This window comes from Cibotium barometz, chromosome 1, assembly GCF_041138505.1.
Source record: "Cibotium barometz isolate CiBa-2024 chromosome 1, ASM4113850v1, whole genome shotgun sequence".
Lineage (NCBI taxonomy): Eukaryota > Viridiplantae > Streptophyta > Polypodiopsida > Cyatheales > Cibotiaceae > Cibotium > Cibotium barometz.
In genome coordinates, this window is record NC_141046.1 from 67,515,194 (window position 1) to 67,531,894 (window position 16,701).

A 16,701-nucleotide genomic window follows, 5' to 3' on the forward strand; every position below is an offset into this window, starting at 1 on the left:
GCTAACTCCTAAGGCTAGGTTTATGACCAATACTTACCACCTGTCACATGCCACATAACCATGTCAGCAGACAGTTTCACACGCATGGTTCGCGGGTGGGCGTCCCCTTACCCAGAACTACACATTGGTCAAGCAAGCATGAAAACAGCATGCAATTTCAATTGCAAGCAAGCACATAAAGATGCTATGCAATGCAGCATTGGTATGGACAATCCCCGTTCATGAGACTATACCAAAATAGACGTGCTCCAGGCAAGTACACGAGGTACCAGACCCAATGGAACACCAATCCACCAAGCATTTTCGGGCATGTACACGGAGGCACAAGTCCCAACGGAAAGCCATGTCCACAGTATCACATGAGTGGCATCAATCCCCGGCATATATAACTGCCATGGACACCAATCCAATGTACATACATGATAAGAAAGCACGGGTGGACCAATTGGGTGGCCAAATGGTGACAGTGTGTGTGTCTGTGGGTGCTTCTTCAGTCTTCTATTTGAGACGGCCTCCAAACCTTTGTATTCTGACGTTGCTTCTCCAGAACCCATTGCATATCGTAGAAGAGCAGATAATATCTCCAAACGCCCCAAGTTTTCAGCTCATCAAGTGGATCCTTCTATATGTGAAAATCCGACGCTTCAAACTTTCACATATATTTTGCATGAAGGATTTTCAGCCATTAAAAATGCTTGGGGGGATGCGCCACCTCTAGAATTCCGTCTAGCAGTTCCAACCCAAGCTTTGTATGCACCTGTGATGGATCTTGCTCATAAAGCAGTAGTTCTTTTTTTCCTTGGTCGCATGGATGCCTGCTGCGTCGGATATTGGACAGTGGCTGAAAGCATTGTTGGGGGGTTGTTTTGTGCATGGCTGTTACACAATGGATCGTGGTTTTTATGTCGTTTTCATAGATCCCAAATACAAGCAAATGTTGTTGGAAAAATCTCTGTTGTTTTATGGTCAACAACTTGTTCGTGTCTATCCATGGTCACCAACCAATGACTACCAAAGCCTCGTAAGGCATAAATGCCCTGTCTAGGTTGAAGTCAAAGATCTTCCGCTGTATTGTCAATCAGCATTACCTTACTTGGCTCAATCACTTGGTAAAGTGGCATGTCCACCCCGCTCATATGGCAATGTCCATAAATTCTGCATTTTATGGGACACAGATAGACCTCCTCCATGTGTGGCTTTGGAATACATATGGAAGGGACGCCAAACCAAGAGGGTTTTTTGCATCTTAAATGGGGCAAGTTTGCAGGTTCATGTTTTGCAAGTGGTAAATTTGGATATACGCAATCTAAGTGTCCTTCAGTTTTATACCAAACCCCTAAGGCAGCTATGCCTTTGCAATCATCTCAACCAGCTATGGATGCACAACAGAACAAGGGGAAAACTGTAGTGCAGCAACAAAATGCTTTATCTGGTAAGGGTAAAGCCAAAGTAACTGTTGCTCTGCTCCCCTGCCAAAGCAAGATTTGAGATCTTGGCAAACACCTAAAAAAAGGGCAAAACCAAGAACTCTGGCAGTTCGAAATCCAAGCTTCTACCACTTAAGCATTGTGATCGGCTTAAGCAACTGTCTAAGAGAACTACATGTTAACTTTTGCTGGCTTCAACTGCAGATTTGATTTATACAATATCATTCATTTTCTTAACATGTGCCCTACCTTCATAAACGTCATCAAGTAAAAGCACATAGACAACCATTGTAATACTATTTGCAGCACGCACTGAAGCTAAATATTGTGTTGTCTGGATTAGATTCTTACTTCACTTTGAAGGGCTTCTGCCGCGGTCCCACGCTGAGCTGGATCAATAGCAAGGAGCTTCTCTAAAACGTTCAATGCTGTAAGAGGGAAGTCTTTGAAAGTCACTGAGAGGCAGCGCTCATAAGGCTGTTGGGATTTGAACATGGTAGCATGAGGCAAGTTTGAGGTCTTCCAGTACTCTTCTGTTGGTGAGCCACACAATTTAAAAATTTTGTGTAACTGCTCAACCTGTGGTTATGAAACAAAATAGTGTAATAAATATAGAAAATCACAATTTAACAATTAGGTTCAATGATACATTACAGGGGGGAAAATGTTGAGATGGCTGGAAAAACATTTTTTTGAAGTCTATTGCGCATGAAACTAGTTATCTATTTGCTTTGCTTGACATCTTCTCAAAGCATGTCTTTTACATCCTCCAATTCCATGAAGGAGCTATTTTTTTCAAGTGGCTTGCATCTTGGTAACAAAATGCTATTTTTGTTTAGATGTAGCAAGTTGCTTGTATGAGTTTAGCTTGAGATTGTAATTCTCAGTGTTCAAAGTTCAAACCCATCAGATCCATTTTCAGCTGATATATTTTGAGTTTGTCATTTTGCAATAAATCCATATTAATCATAAAGCATAACTACAATGAAATCATATAATAGAAGCTGTTGTGGTCATTATTGGCCAGGGAAGAGTAGAAGCTTATGGATAGGAATTTGCAAATGGCACTCCAGTCTTCTTAAAGGCTACAAGTATAAATCTGTAACATTTTCACAGGATGTATGGGATCCTGAAATGCAGATATTGAGGAGCCAATTTGGAAAGGCTTCTTCTAGGCCCACCAAGAAGCTGAGGAGTTGGCCCGTAGAGCCATACCTGGATTCTGAGGGGAATTACTGACAAGTATTTGGGCTGCCAGTTGGTAGAGACATTACTCCTACTGTGACCAATCACGAAGAGGGTCTGGAAAAAAATTGTGTTATTGGAGCTGTTAAGAGTAAATGGTGAATCATATGCTCCTTGCCACAGCTTGGTATGTAGGTTCTTACTGGTATTTTTCTTAGTCATGTCTGAGGACATTGATTCACAATTATTTTTGGTTATGGTGGATCTTCGCTTAAAGGGATTTTAGGATGCCATCCTCTGCTTTCCTAGCTGTTTATTATCTTGAGGGAATTTAGATCTAGTGAGCAAAATGTCTTCCAAGCACTCACAATGAGGTTAACAAGCAACCCATTATGTGCAAGGACTCCCCACTTGATGAGATGTGGCATCCCTCGGTGGCTAGCACGGGATAGAGGATCCATCCTCTTCCATTGGTACATGTCAGGCCTTCAAAGTTCAAAGGTATGAGTCATAGAGAGGGATAGGTTCATTGCTGCACAGCCCTGTTGAGCTTAGAGGAGATTCACACATTGATTTGGCCATCTTGAATAGGGCACAAGTACACACCCATGGCTCTTGATTTGGCCATCTTCTTGACCTTCAATAGGGCACAAGTACACCCCCATGGCTCTTGGCTAGGAGTAATCTCAAGTACTGGTGTACACTGCAGGCCACCGGGGAGATACTTCACGTTACTCTATAGAGAGAGGAGCATCTTACAAGATGCCAAGAATCTACCTGTTGTGGGATAGCAAGAAAAACATTCGTTTAAAGGCCCCTTCCCACACATGGTATGTAGCTTATTTTGGAGATTCTGAATGCTAGGTAAGTGCTTATATCAGAGATTTGCAATGGGTGGGGTTGATTGTTAACTAGAGGCCTTCTGAAATCACTCCTTTCTTTGACTGCATAGTCAAGAGCGGTTGACAGTTGCAGCTTAGTTCTTCCACTTGGGGTCCCCACTAGGAGATCCCATTGGAGAGATCACCATGTTATTAGAGCCATGCAGGCTTTTTTTTGAGGAGGCTATAAACGCAGACAGTCTCCCCAAACTACTCCCCCACCCCCGGGGCTCTCTCTTCTATCACATATGGAAGTCTTTTACCTAGAGAATGACAGGAAACACCTGATTGGGTCCCAAACCCACTAGTCACCCACCTTTCAGTGCATTTGCAGGATTGAGAGAAGTTTAATATAGATTCTTGACCTTGACCTTCTTCTAATGTCTCCCTCCTATACTCCATGATTCTCACCTATGCTATCCAGACTAAACAGTAGCTAGTCTTGCTACTCCATCCAATTCCTTGTTCAAACAACTTGTCTATTGGAATCTCTATAATATCCTTGTCCTACAATTGTCTGTAGCAAGAAACTTGCCCTTAGTCCTCTATTGAAATCATAGTTGTCACCGTACGAAAATACGATACCATATGGGAATTTTCGGTACAATATGAAATTTTGGGATACCGTACGATAAAATACGTTTTTTTAAAAAACACTTACAGACTATGGAGCTTCAAGCTTGGATGTGAGGAAAGGTTGGGGGGGGGGGGGTGGGGGGGGGGGGGGGAGGAGTCTACAGTGCTTGAGGAACCAGAACATGGAGATGTGTCTCTCCCAGTTGGATCTCCCAATTGTCTCCAAAAAAGTGCGTGCATGGGTAATGCGATACCAAAGGTCTCCCAATGTAGCGTTTATGACTATGGGACTGTCCTTGCACAAATACAGGCAGTGCATCTAGGGTGATAGGTTTAGGTACTCCTGTATAGATCAAAATGGCCCTGTCCAAATCTCCTCCCTCGTACATAACTTGAGGATCTGACTGTCTAGCCTACCTATACCAGGGATCTCCAAGTGATGTAGCAAGATTCTCTCATCCTACCAATCAAGTGTACACTACCAATCTACCTTGCCAGATTTTTTAGGTATATTGAGTGGACACGAAAGTTACGAAGTATTGTAGGCATTTGGGATGTTCATTGAGCACGATTTATATTTTTTTTGAGCATTTGGAATTTTTTTCTCAAGTTTTTTTTTGGGGGGGGGAACTCGTACCGTACCGTACGAACCATATGGTACGAATAGGTTCGTACCGGTACGAGAAACAACCATGGTTGAAATAAAGTCTTGATGACTTGGTTTGTTGTATACTTGGACACTAATCTATGGATTAGGGACTAATCCAGTTGAGTTAGAGGGGCTCAAGATTAAGGATTGACTGACAAGCTCATACTTGGCTAGGGTTCTTGGATTGATAAAACAAGCTTAATGGCCTTTTATAGCAAGTTAGCTATTTATGGCATAGTTATCACTATATAAGTGAGGCTTGGGTTATTATTAAAACACAGTTGTGCGGATGCACTACTAGTGGTCTCGCTTGGACTAGGTCATAGTTGTCAGGTACAAAGGTACGAAAAAATAGTATCGGTACGGGACTTTTTATTTAGGAAAAATAAGTTCGATAGAGATACGATCGACTTTAAAAAACACTTGAAAAATAGATATTTGTACACATTTAGAGATGTAAAGTCGAGAGAAGGTGGCAAGGTAGAAAGCCCCCATTGCCCAAATGGCCATAAAAAACAGTAAAACAAAATAGAAAGAAACACGCATAAAAAAATCACCCAAAAAAAATGGCCATTAAAAAAAAACAGTTTTGCATTAGTTTCGCTCGCATAGTTTCGTACCGTACCATACCGTTCTTTGCATACCTCATGAGCAGGGCTAGTTTCGTAGACAACTATGGACTAGGTGAGCACACATGCTCATGCTATGCACATGGCAAGTACATAGGTTGCTGTGTTGAATGCCTTCGGGCAGGCTTTTGGTGGTATGGGATGCCAGAGTTAGACATTGACCTATGGGATTGTGCTGGAGCCCTAGCTTTGGCTCAAGGGTGTTTGGATGTACAGAACCTATGGTTGGGAGGTGAGCTAGCCTGTTACCTCATGTTTTGGTTAAGGACTAACCTTGGTTTTCAGATGTGATTAGGGAGATTCAAGGATGGACTTTACGGCTAGTATCAGAGCCACCCTAACGCAGAGGCTGACAAGGTATGCCTATCTAGGCGTTGTTGATGTCGGATTTCCCAACTATGCCTCTCATTGTTTCTCTTTCAATGAAATTGTTGCTCTACAGAAGTTGTACGTTTTTTCTTGGCGTCAAGGTTGCAAGTATAGTTGTGTGTCAAAGGGGATGCAAGGAATTGATCATTGCTGTTTTTATGTATATATGTATGGCTGTAGCGAGTATGTGGCTGTGCTGGGGCAGCAGCCAGGCCAGCATAGACTGGGCAGCCAGCCAGCGAGCCAGGTCAACCAGGGAACCGCCTGCAGAAAAAAAACGTGTGCAGGTTTGCTATGAAAAGGAGAAACCTAGCACACACATGAAAAAAAAAAAGCCGGCAGAAAAAAGGCAGCATCGCTTTTTCTTTTTTGGGGAGAAAAGCAAGATAGCTTTTCATTAAACTTAGGCAATGGCTTTTTGCTAAAAAGGGGGAAAAGCTTAAGTCAATAAAAACACCAGAGTTTTTTCATTAAAACTGAAAAGCACTTTAGTTTTTTGAGAAAAAACTCAAAAGAAGTTAACCTCTTCACTTTTTAGTATAAAAGAAAGTTCTCCACATTCAACAAACAATCTCCTTGGTTAAGAGGGTTGAAAGTACATGGCCAGCTTCCAAGAGCGGGATTTGTACTTGTGATCATGGACGAGCGGGATTTTGGGCGACACTTCATCTCGACACACCAAGTTTTCCTTGAGCAAAATTACCTTAGGTTTGTCATGGCTGATGAAGTGCAAAACGATCATGGGATGGACGAGAATGTTCAATCTGACAATGGCCACCTGGTCAATAAGGTTGACTTTGACGCAAGGATGACCTTGCTAGAGGAGTAGATTGCGAACCTGACTAACACCATGGTTGTTATGCAAGCAACTTTGGCAGGTCAGGTGACAGCAGGGGGGCTGGGACAGCTTTAGTTGCACCCTCTTTTACTCCAAATCCCTACACAGGGGAGAAAAAGCACAGGACTCAGCAGACAGTTGACTTTTGACTCCACAGATGGGGTGCACATTTTGAGTTCCACCCTTCCCCTAAGGATAAAAGGATACAGATGGTACAGGGGTTCCTGACAGGAAAGAACCTATGGTTTGAGCTAGCCTGTTACCTCATGTTTTGGTTAAGGACTAACACCATGGTTGTTATGCAAGCAACTTTGGCAGGTCAGGTGAGCAGGGGGGCTGGGACAGCTTTAGTTGCACCCTCTTTTACTCCAAATCCCTACACGGGAGAAAAAGCACAGGACTCAGCAGACAGTTGACTTTTGACTCCACAGATGGGGTGCACATTTTGAGTTCCACCCTTCCCCTAAGGATAAAAGGATACAGATGGTACAGGGGTTCCTGACAGGAAAGAACCTATGGTTTGAGCTAGCCTGTTACCTCATGTTTTGGTTAAGGACTAACCTTGGTTTCAGCTGTGATTAGGGAGATTCAGGGATGGACTTTACATGGTCTTTGATGCATCCACATGCTCCTACTGATTCCTAATGAGCTGCCCCCTGATTGGGAGTTGGATGAAATGAGGAGGTCATGGGACGATATTATAGGACACAAACACACCCCTGCCTGCTGGACCAGCCCACAACCAGGAATATCTGCTCCCTAATATGGTTACAGGGTGCCTGACCTGCCCAGCCTGCCCTGACAGGCCCAAATCTGCCTGAAACAGCCACATCTTGCCTTCTGCCTGATCTGACCTGGTCTAATCCAATGTTTGGTGCTCAACACATGGCCTAATAAGCTGTCAGAAACCTGTAAATACATCAACTCCAAGTGGGCAACAAAACTGAACAAAATTCATACATGGTGACTGGCCTAACATGTCCCTAGACTAGGGCAATGCAGCACAATGCACGTTTGTAACCCAAGACTGGCACATAACTAGGGTTTGTATGTCCACCTGGCATCCAAGTGCAGGGTGCCATGACATCCCCTCCTGCTTAGCTTGTTGTAAAAATCGTCCTCCTTCAAAACACCGCCAACATCTCTAAACACTCCTAGGAAAATACTCCACGCCACATGCTCAGGACAAAACTACATCATTCGTATCAACATTGCATCATGTGCATCCATCTGAACCATTTGCAGCAACTAAAGTCCATCTTGGTGTCAATGACAGAAAATCTTGTCTTCCTCCCTGCATGTATCCTTTGCTCTTGAACTCTCCCTTGACCATTTCTCTTGAGAAATACCTGTAGCCACTAAGGGTGCCCCCACCGGACAGTTCCACTAGACCATCCCAGGGTGCACACACTAGACTGTTCTGCTGGACCATCCTAGGGTGCCACACTGGATCATCCCAAACCTAGACTATTCCATTGGACCATCTCGGAGAATTCGGTGGACCATCTAGAAACAAAAGCACACCACCAACGGATACATGAGAGGTGCACGCAGCAACATTGAAGGCACCACATTGTCACTCCCATGAGCATCTACCAGAGATAGGAGATGCCACCGACTCCACCCCCTCGTATGAATCATTTAAAATGGCCCTCAGCTCATCCTTGGGGAACATCCTTTCCCATCTAGTTCTGTTCATTGAGTCTTACAAATCAGGTGATTTAGTCACTTGTCATTGCCGTCTGTGTGTCATCCTACTCACTGCGACCACTGCTAGGTGTGCACGGTACAGGGAAGGGCATGTAGCAGCTTCTTGGGAGTAATGCAAGTAATTTTTACAGTGTTCTTGTCATTGTGCTATGCTCACATTATAATCTATCTTGGTCTTTTCATCTATACATTGTGTTGTATAGAGGACTCCGGACATACTGTCTAGAGGAGAACCACCACTTTAGTGTGCTGGGCAACCAATCCTGCGACAATACCAGTGCCCGCACTATACCATGTGGATGTACACTTATCCTAAGCTCGCGCCTGCCTCAAAAAACATCTTTACTCTCTTCTCAATGTCACATGGAATGCACAGACATCTGCCTTGTTGTGTTCTAATCTGCCCTAGGATGAACCCGATGCTCTGATCTATCACAAAATCCGTGGCTCTAAATTGACCTTAGTTAACTGTGCAATGATGGTGCATTAACTTGAAAGAAGAGAGGAGAGAGGAGAATATTCAGACCGATTGGGTCCCAAAACCCAGTAAAGGCCCCCACTTTTAGGTGTATTTGCTTCATTACGGAATTGAAATATGTACAAATACAGAAGCCTGTGGAGTCAGGTGTATCACACTACCCCCCACTAGAATTATAGTTGTCATAGAAGGAAAAGATCCAAGAAAAGATTATCCAAAGCACCCAAGATCCCGAACACTCCAACAACTATCCTCCCGTATTGCATGGGAAGAACACTCCAGAGAACGGCCCAACAAACATCTGCTATGAAGACTCCATCCAATAATGCATCGGCTCATATGGATCACAATGCCTACTTGCACCAACTCCAATGCACCCCGGCGGAAGAAAGCATAAACAAAAACAATACTCTTTAGTAATGTTGCACCAAATCTTTATCTACTAGTACTGCTCCCTCAGCACCTATACGTCTAGGACTCCACATATAGTACTGCTTGCTCGGCATCTATATGTCTAGGACTCTAGACCACCATCTCTCTATGGGACATACTCCTCTAGACCACCATCTCTCTATGGGACATACTCCAAGTATACATCCTCTGTTACACTGAGGCAAAGACTCCGGCTGTTTTTGGTACAGTTTCCAAGGAGTCCGTTCCCAGTGAAGACACACCAGCTAGCATATCCTCCTAAACCTTTGTTGAAGACATTCCAACTGGCACATCGACTTGAGAGGAAGACGAAATCTAGTGACATGCCCTCCTGTAGTGCTGCCTCCATGACATCAGAAACTGAAGATACTCCACCCCCAACACACATATTGATGAATGCCCTTTCATTAACTAAACATGTAGAGCCAACTATTGTAGCATACGGTGGCCTTTAATTTGGTAAGACTTGGCAACAAGCATCTTTCATTGCATCAATGCATTGACTCAATCAAATAAAGAGACATACAGACAAGCTCATGAATCATACTAGAGGACAAGAGGATCATACTCAGACACTTCTCGCATCCTTTTTCCAAAGTGCAGGTGAGTGCAAAGCCAGAGAGATATATGAGGAGGATGAGGATGTACCACAAAGTTTCTCAACAAAAAGTACCACAAGGCATCTCCTTGTGACAACCCAGGCGGGTTGCTGCCTCTGGGTGCCCACACATGACTTGCACTGCAAATCAGAGACTTTAGACTTTGCAGAGAAGGTCCCTTGAGAGACCCAATGTCAAGCAGTAATGATCCTCTGTCCCAATAAGAGTCAAACAATCCCAGTGGGACACAGGATCATTGGGTATCTTGAAGATCGTTACAGCTATATAATCCAATTTGTCTCTCCTTCATCTCAAGGGAGATTCTAGTGATTCTAGGGTCTCCTTTTCTTTTTTGATGTTTTAGGACTTTGGAGATGCTTTGCATCTTCTATCATTGCACTGATAGTCAACCTGTACAATTTTTTGTCTCAAAACATTCCATAGTTTGCTCATCTTCGAGAGTTCTTTAGAGGTGTAAATACTCTTATATGTGTCATTATTGTGCTTTGTTTGAAGTTTGTTAGAATGAATCCTTTTGAGAAATAAATAAACTTTCTTGAACTTTATGAAGGATTGCAACTCTGTAATAAAACAGCTTTTAATATTTGCTATTACATACCTCTGTCCTTCCAGGCATGATTGGTTTGCCTGCAAATAGTTCTGCTAAGATGCAACCAGCACTCCAAAGATCTATTGCAACACCATATATTGTGGCCCCCAATAGAAGTTCTGGTGGACGATACCATAGTGTCACAACCCGACTGGTCAACACTTGAGTTTGATCAGGATCAAAAAACGTTGCTAATCCAAAGTCTGCTATCTTCAAGTTCCCTTTTCCATCCAATAGTAGGTTTGAACCCTTGATATCACGATGTATTACATGTCTTTTGTGACAATGGTCAAGGCCTAGAAGTAATTGCTTAAAAAAACATTTGACCTGAAAATAAACTTGATTTTAGAAAGTCGGATACATATTTAACAATAAATTGAATGTGTAAAGGATTTTTTTAAGCATGCAACAATCTCAATCTTTTAAGAAAACAGTAGCCCGTGTTAGTTTGCTGTACTGCTATCATGGCATGCAGTGATATTGTCCTCCTACCCATCATAGCGTGCTCCTTGACCTCCACCTATTGGGTATTACACACTCTCCACAATAGAGCTCTTGATGTTCCTTAGCCAACTCCACCACTTTGCATGTTCAGCATGCAGTCTGTGTGATAGTCTTATGCATGTTGTAAATGCACAGAAGCATGTATTATCATACCATTACGATGGAGTCTGCATCAGTATGTCAATCATGATCTTCTCTGTGTTTCCATGGTAAGAATCAATGAAGTCTCAACCCTATACCTACATGTTTGTGTATTTGGCTCCAATCTCCTTTTGTGGACCAATCAGGATAGAAAAGCGAGATTAGCTTGGGCTCCAAATGCCATTTGTGGGATCTTGGAGGGCCTGTAGGACTTTCCCCAATCAGCAGCTTGCTCTAACTTCTAACTTGAGGGAAGCTACTCATATAATGTGTTGGTGCAGCCATACTTGTAAGATCTCCATGCAAGGCAAGCAAGGTCTCTGTATCTAGCCTCATGCAAGGCAAGCAAGGTCTTTGTATCTAGCCTCATGCAAAAAACGTGAGAGAGAGAAAGAAGAACTCAAGAATAGTAATAATAAACCTAGCTTGGCATACCATGTTTAACCACCCAACCATTATATATACCAGTGACCCCGGCATCCAGTGTGTACCTTACCGGCCACACACCATACTCACGCGCCCCCTGTGTCCCTGCTGGTGGTTGCTACACATCACTGGGTCTTTGACCTACAACCGTCACCCATGAACGTTACCCATTCACACTTATTATTATAGGCGATGATGAGCAATAGTATGCCGCCATTGGTTTACCCATGCAACGTCCGCGTGTCCAAGGCATTACTGGCGTGTAAATCCCACGTAACAATGTACACGTCCCACGTGTTGCCATGTGTAAGGGTCGTAATATTCTTTCCCCGTTTCAAGAATCGATGACAAACTAAAGATAATGCTTTCGAAACTGAAATTCTGTTTCCCAAGTTGCATGTGTCAAAGGATGTCCTTTCCATTTTACAAGGAACTCACGAAGAGTACAATTTCGCAATTGTTTTTCTCTTTGTTCCAAGATCTGTTCTAGTCCATGATCTTCCTGATCAGGTTCTTGCAAAGCAATCATACCATCAACTAAATTATCACCGTCGTGAAGATAATGCTTCAATCGACTCACATGAAATACTGGGTGGACACGACAGTCTTGAGGTAAGTCTAACTTATAAGCCACATCTCCGACTCGTTTCAAATTTATCCACGGCCCACAATATCTAGGCGACAACTTAGTAGATTTACTAGCACGAAGCGTCTCCATTCTCCAAGGAATAAGTAGAAAAACTTTCTCTCCTCCTTTAAAAAAACGAGCTATCCTCTTAGGATTAGCATACTTAACCGCTTGATCCATAGCCCGGTGGATATAATCTCGAGCTCTAGGTGAATTTAACTGCATCTGAGACAGAAATTCAGCTGCACTGGGTGTCTTTTGAGATAATCCAATTGTACCTGGCATCAAATAACCATAATTAAATTCAAATGAAGAAAAGTTTGTAGAGGAATGCTTGTGCGAATTATACGCGAGCTCCAATAAAGGCAAATACTTTTCCCAATCACTATGTTGCTCTCCGACATAAGCTCTCAACATATCCTCCAAGACTTGGTTGACTCTCTCAATCTGACCATCAGTCTGTGGATGTTCACCACTGCTACTCATGGAGAGTTGTGTGCCAAGGTTACTAAAAACATATTGCCAAAAATTACCTATAAACCGTGGATCTCTATCTGACACAATGGATTCTGGCAAGCCATGTAATCTAAACAGATTGGCAATAAATAATTCCGCTACTTGCGGAGCTTCAACCTTGTTCGTAGTAAGAACAAAATGTGTCATCTTAGGTAATCTATCCACAATGACAAAGATAGAATTATAACCTTTCCTGATTTTGGGTAAACCCATAATGAAATCCATGGAAATACTCAACCATTTCCTCTCTGGAATAGGCAACGGATGTATCTGGGCGACTTCACGCGCTCAAATTTAGTAACCTAACACTGCAAACAATGTGTCACATAATGATTAACATGTTTCTTTAATTGTGGCCACCAGTAGAAATGTTTAATGAGCTCAATTGTTTTCTTTATTCCCAAGTGTCCAGCACATGAACTATCGTGACATTCTCGCATTACTAATACCCTCTAAATTATCTTTGTCCGGAATGCATACCTTGTCGTTCCTCTTGAGAATTTCATTTCTCAATGGTAAATAAATCTACGTTTACCAGACAATAAATCAGACGGAGCTGATTCCTCATCTACTTGGCTAGCCTTATTCCATAACGATTGAACATATGGATCCGTCTTTTGAGCTTCACGTATTCTATGAATGATCTCATTCTCGACTATACAGAAACTCATATGATACATCTTTCGAGACAATGCATCGGCAATAACATTTTCTTTTTCTCATCTATACAAGATTTCCATGTGAAATTCTTGCATCGATTCGGCCCATCTTGCCTGATGGCCTCTTAAATCCGGCTGGTTACAAAAATACTTCAGTGTATCATGATCCGTGTATACCTTAAACTCAGCTCCAAACAATAATGCCTCCACACCTTGAGTGCATGTATAAATGCATACAATTCAAGCTTATGTGTGGGCCACTTGCATTGTGAACTACTGAGTTTCTTACTTTCAAAAGCCACTGGTCGGCCTTCTTGGCTCAACACAGCTCCTATGGCAATGCTACTACCATCCGTCTCAACGACAAAAGGTAATGACGGATCCACGATCTTCAACATAGGTGCAGTTGCAACCGCTTGCTTTCTTTAACTTATCAAAACTTTGATGTTGAATGTCAGTCCAAATGTAAATAACAGTTACTCGCAACAAGTCAGTCAATGGTGCTGCTATTTTAGAATAGAAAATAATAAACTTTCTATAAAAACCAGATAGTCCTAAGAAAGATTTGAGCGCAGTAATATCTTGTGGAACAGGCCATGCCAAGATCACTGCTACTTTCTTCGAATACATCTTTACACCTAGCACCGATATAATGTGTTCCAAATACTCAACTTCCTCTTGACATAGGAAAATCTTTTGTTTATTGGCATACAACACATTTTTCGTGAGCATGCCAAATACTGTAAACAAGTGTGGTTCGTGCTCCAGTAAAGGTTTACTATAAACCAAAATGTCATCAATAAAATCCACCACAAATTTACCCATGAATGGCCTAAAGACATCATTCATTAACATCATAAATGTGGCTCGCGTATTAGTAAGCTAGATTGGAGTTCCACTTTCATGTGTATCTATAACACTTTGAACTTTTTAAACCCAACCTAAAAAGAGAGACTTAAAAGATATTCTTAGCATTTGTGTAGCAGTAATTAATGCATTCTTGGGTAGATCTAGCTCAGCTTTTATGTGATGCGTCCTCCTCTCATGCATAAATTGATAGACATGCACTGCGAAGTCGATAAGAGGCTTCTTCCGTGCATGCCATTCCTTCCTTAGCACAACATCAAAACGTGCTAGTCGAGTAATATCAAAGTTGAGCTCTTCAAAGTAGGATTGAATGGTGAGACTAAGGCCTACAACCTGTTAATCCCAAACCTCAATTCCTTTACCATCTGCTAGCTCAACTATGTACTGATATAGCAAGGGTTGAGTTTTCAACTTTAACCTCTTGACAAGTTGAGAACTAATCACATTATGACTACGCTACATCCTACCCCACTTAAAAAACGCGAGATGTCCTCATCTCTCGCAGCTAGAGAGCACCACCCCAAACTCACTACTCACACAAAGCGCCACCACGCCGGCTGAGGTACTATAGGTGTTATCATGGTACGGATATCATTCATAAATGAATTCATTTGCTCCCGCAAATCATGCATTTGCTGGCAAAGGGGAACAGACTCGGGTGATGGTGGGAAAGATTGGTCCGAAATCATTTTTAAATCACGAATATACAAAAAGCACCAAAACGACGAAATTTATAAAAGAGAAGGAATAAGTGGGTCCCTAGTAGTAAAAATATCAAAGCCGATGTAGGTCGATGCCGTGGAGAGCAACAACTTCGAAGATTGAGCCAAGAGCTTCAAGGAACAGTCCACCGAAAAGAGGAATTTGTGGCTGAGCTCTCCCATGTGAACCACCTCCAAGCACCTTAGAGAGAGACCCTTGGGCCTTTGATTGTGTAAAATAAGTGGGCTCTTTTTAAAAAAAAGAAACATGGTAATAATTTTTATTTTTATTTGGTTCTGTGTTGCAGACTGTCGACGAAGGCGACGAATGTGTGGTGTCAGCTTCGCTTTGTGGTGTTGCAGTTGAAGAAGAAGAGGGTTGTGTTGTTGTGTAAGGGGTGCAAGGGCTTGTGCCTTAACCACAAAGGCTACGGCGATGGCTGCCTTTCTTTGTGGTAGTGTCGCTTACGCTGCACCAAGGCCGAGAAAAAGAAAAGAGAGCACGTGCTTGTGTGTCTAGCCACCATACAAAGGGTTAGCCACCCTCTGATAGAAACGACCGCAGCAACAACAGTGGCAGCGGACAAACGGAGCAGCACGATAGACAACGGCTTTGATAGACAAACAACGATGGACGTCGACGTGACGGACGGAACTACAACGTCGACGGATGGAAACTGTAGCAACGATGAGGATTCCTCCTCCTCTTGCAAGCTCAAAAGAGGGTCTAACCTGCTGCAAAGCTTCCCCCCATAGCCAACAATCAAGGGCTAGGATCTGATACCAAATGTAAGATCTCCATGCAAGGCAGGCAAGGTCTCTATATCTAGCCTCATGCAAAAAACGTGAGAGAGAGAAAGAAGAACTCAAGAGTAGTAACAATAAACCTAGCTTGGCATACCATGTTTAACCACCCAACCATTAAACATACCAATGACCTCAAGCATCCAGTGTGTACCTTATTGGCACCATACTCACGCACCCCCTATGTCCCCGCTAGTACCCCCATGCTACACATCATTGGATCTTTGGCCTACAACCATCACCCACGAACGTAACCCATTCACACTTATTATTATAAGCGATGATGTGCAATAGTATGCCACCATTGGTTTACCCACGCAACGTCCGCGTGTCCCATGCATTACTGGCGTGTAAATCCCACGTAACAATGTATGCATCCCACGTGTTGCCATGTGTAAGGGTTGTAACAATACTAGTCAAGAGTCTCCGATTAAAGTATATTAAGTATTGTTACTTAAAAGCTTTGGTTTTAAAAGGAAGTAATTTGGTGATGTGAACACCCATAAGTGGCAGCTTTTTCATGGGGTTCATTAGTCATCGGAACGTATCAGTCTAGATAGGACACATACACGATGAGTTGGGATCTGAATATTATGTAAGCATGCCTTACCTGTGCTTCTGTGAAGGAAATTTCTGGACAAGCTGCAAGCCCGGCAAGATCATGCTCCATGTACTCAAACACAAGGTAAAGGCTGCATGACATCCTTGACGTGACCACTCCCTCGAGTTTAACTATGTTCGGATGGTCAAGCCGCCTTAAGATTTTGATTTCCCTTAGCATGAACCTCACACTCTCCGGCTCCAAGTTATCAAACTTCACTTTCTTTAGAGCTACTATCTTTCCACTCTCAAGGTCTCGAGCTTTATAAACATTACTGTAAGTTCCTTGACCAACCTGTCAAAAAAAACTTCTTATCAGAGATCGTCTAGACTGTGGCCCCTTACATGTAGAACTAGAATTGACTTCAAGATACATGCATGGCTGACAAGGCGCATTGAAGAGGATTCATAACATGCATGCATATGCTTGGTATCAGCAAAAGTTAAATGTATTCAAGTAAAGCCTTTTCCT

At 42.7% G+C, this 16,701-nt stretch overlaps 1 protein-coding gene and 1 long non-coding RNA gene across 5 annotated transcripts in view; one reads left to right on the forward strand and one right to left on the reverse strand.

Annotated features, from left to right (window-relative positions):
• The window catches only part of LOC147642361 (uncharacterized), a 66,038-nt gene extending 63,868 nt beyond the window's left edge, over positions 1–2,170 (forward strand). The window contains exon 2 of the long non-coding RNA XR_015267018.1: positions 1,771–2,170. This is a non-coding gene — a long non-coding RNA (uncharacterized LOC147642361). The remainder of the gene's footprint in view (positions 1–1,770) is intronic.
• The window catches only part of LOC147642360 (putative serine/threonine-protein kinase At1g54610), an 82,290-nt gene that overhangs the window by 64,395 nt on the left and 1,194 nt on the right, over positions 1–16,701 (reverse strand). For 2 of the 4 annotated variants that reach the window (XM_086805650.1, XM_086805654.1), the window contains 3 exons: positions 16,240–16,524; positions 10,393–10,710; positions 1,779–2,006 (listed from right to left, as the gene is read on the reverse strand). In XM_086805650.1, the coding sequence (XP_086661776.1) occupies positions 1,779–2,006; positions 10,393–10,710; positions 16,240–16,524 (831 nt within the window). The remainder of the gene's footprint in view (positions 1–1,778; positions 2,007–10,392; positions 10,711–16,239; positions 16,525–16,701) is intronic. The other 2 variants (XM_086805657.1, XM_086805660.1) reach the window with 2 other exon arrangements.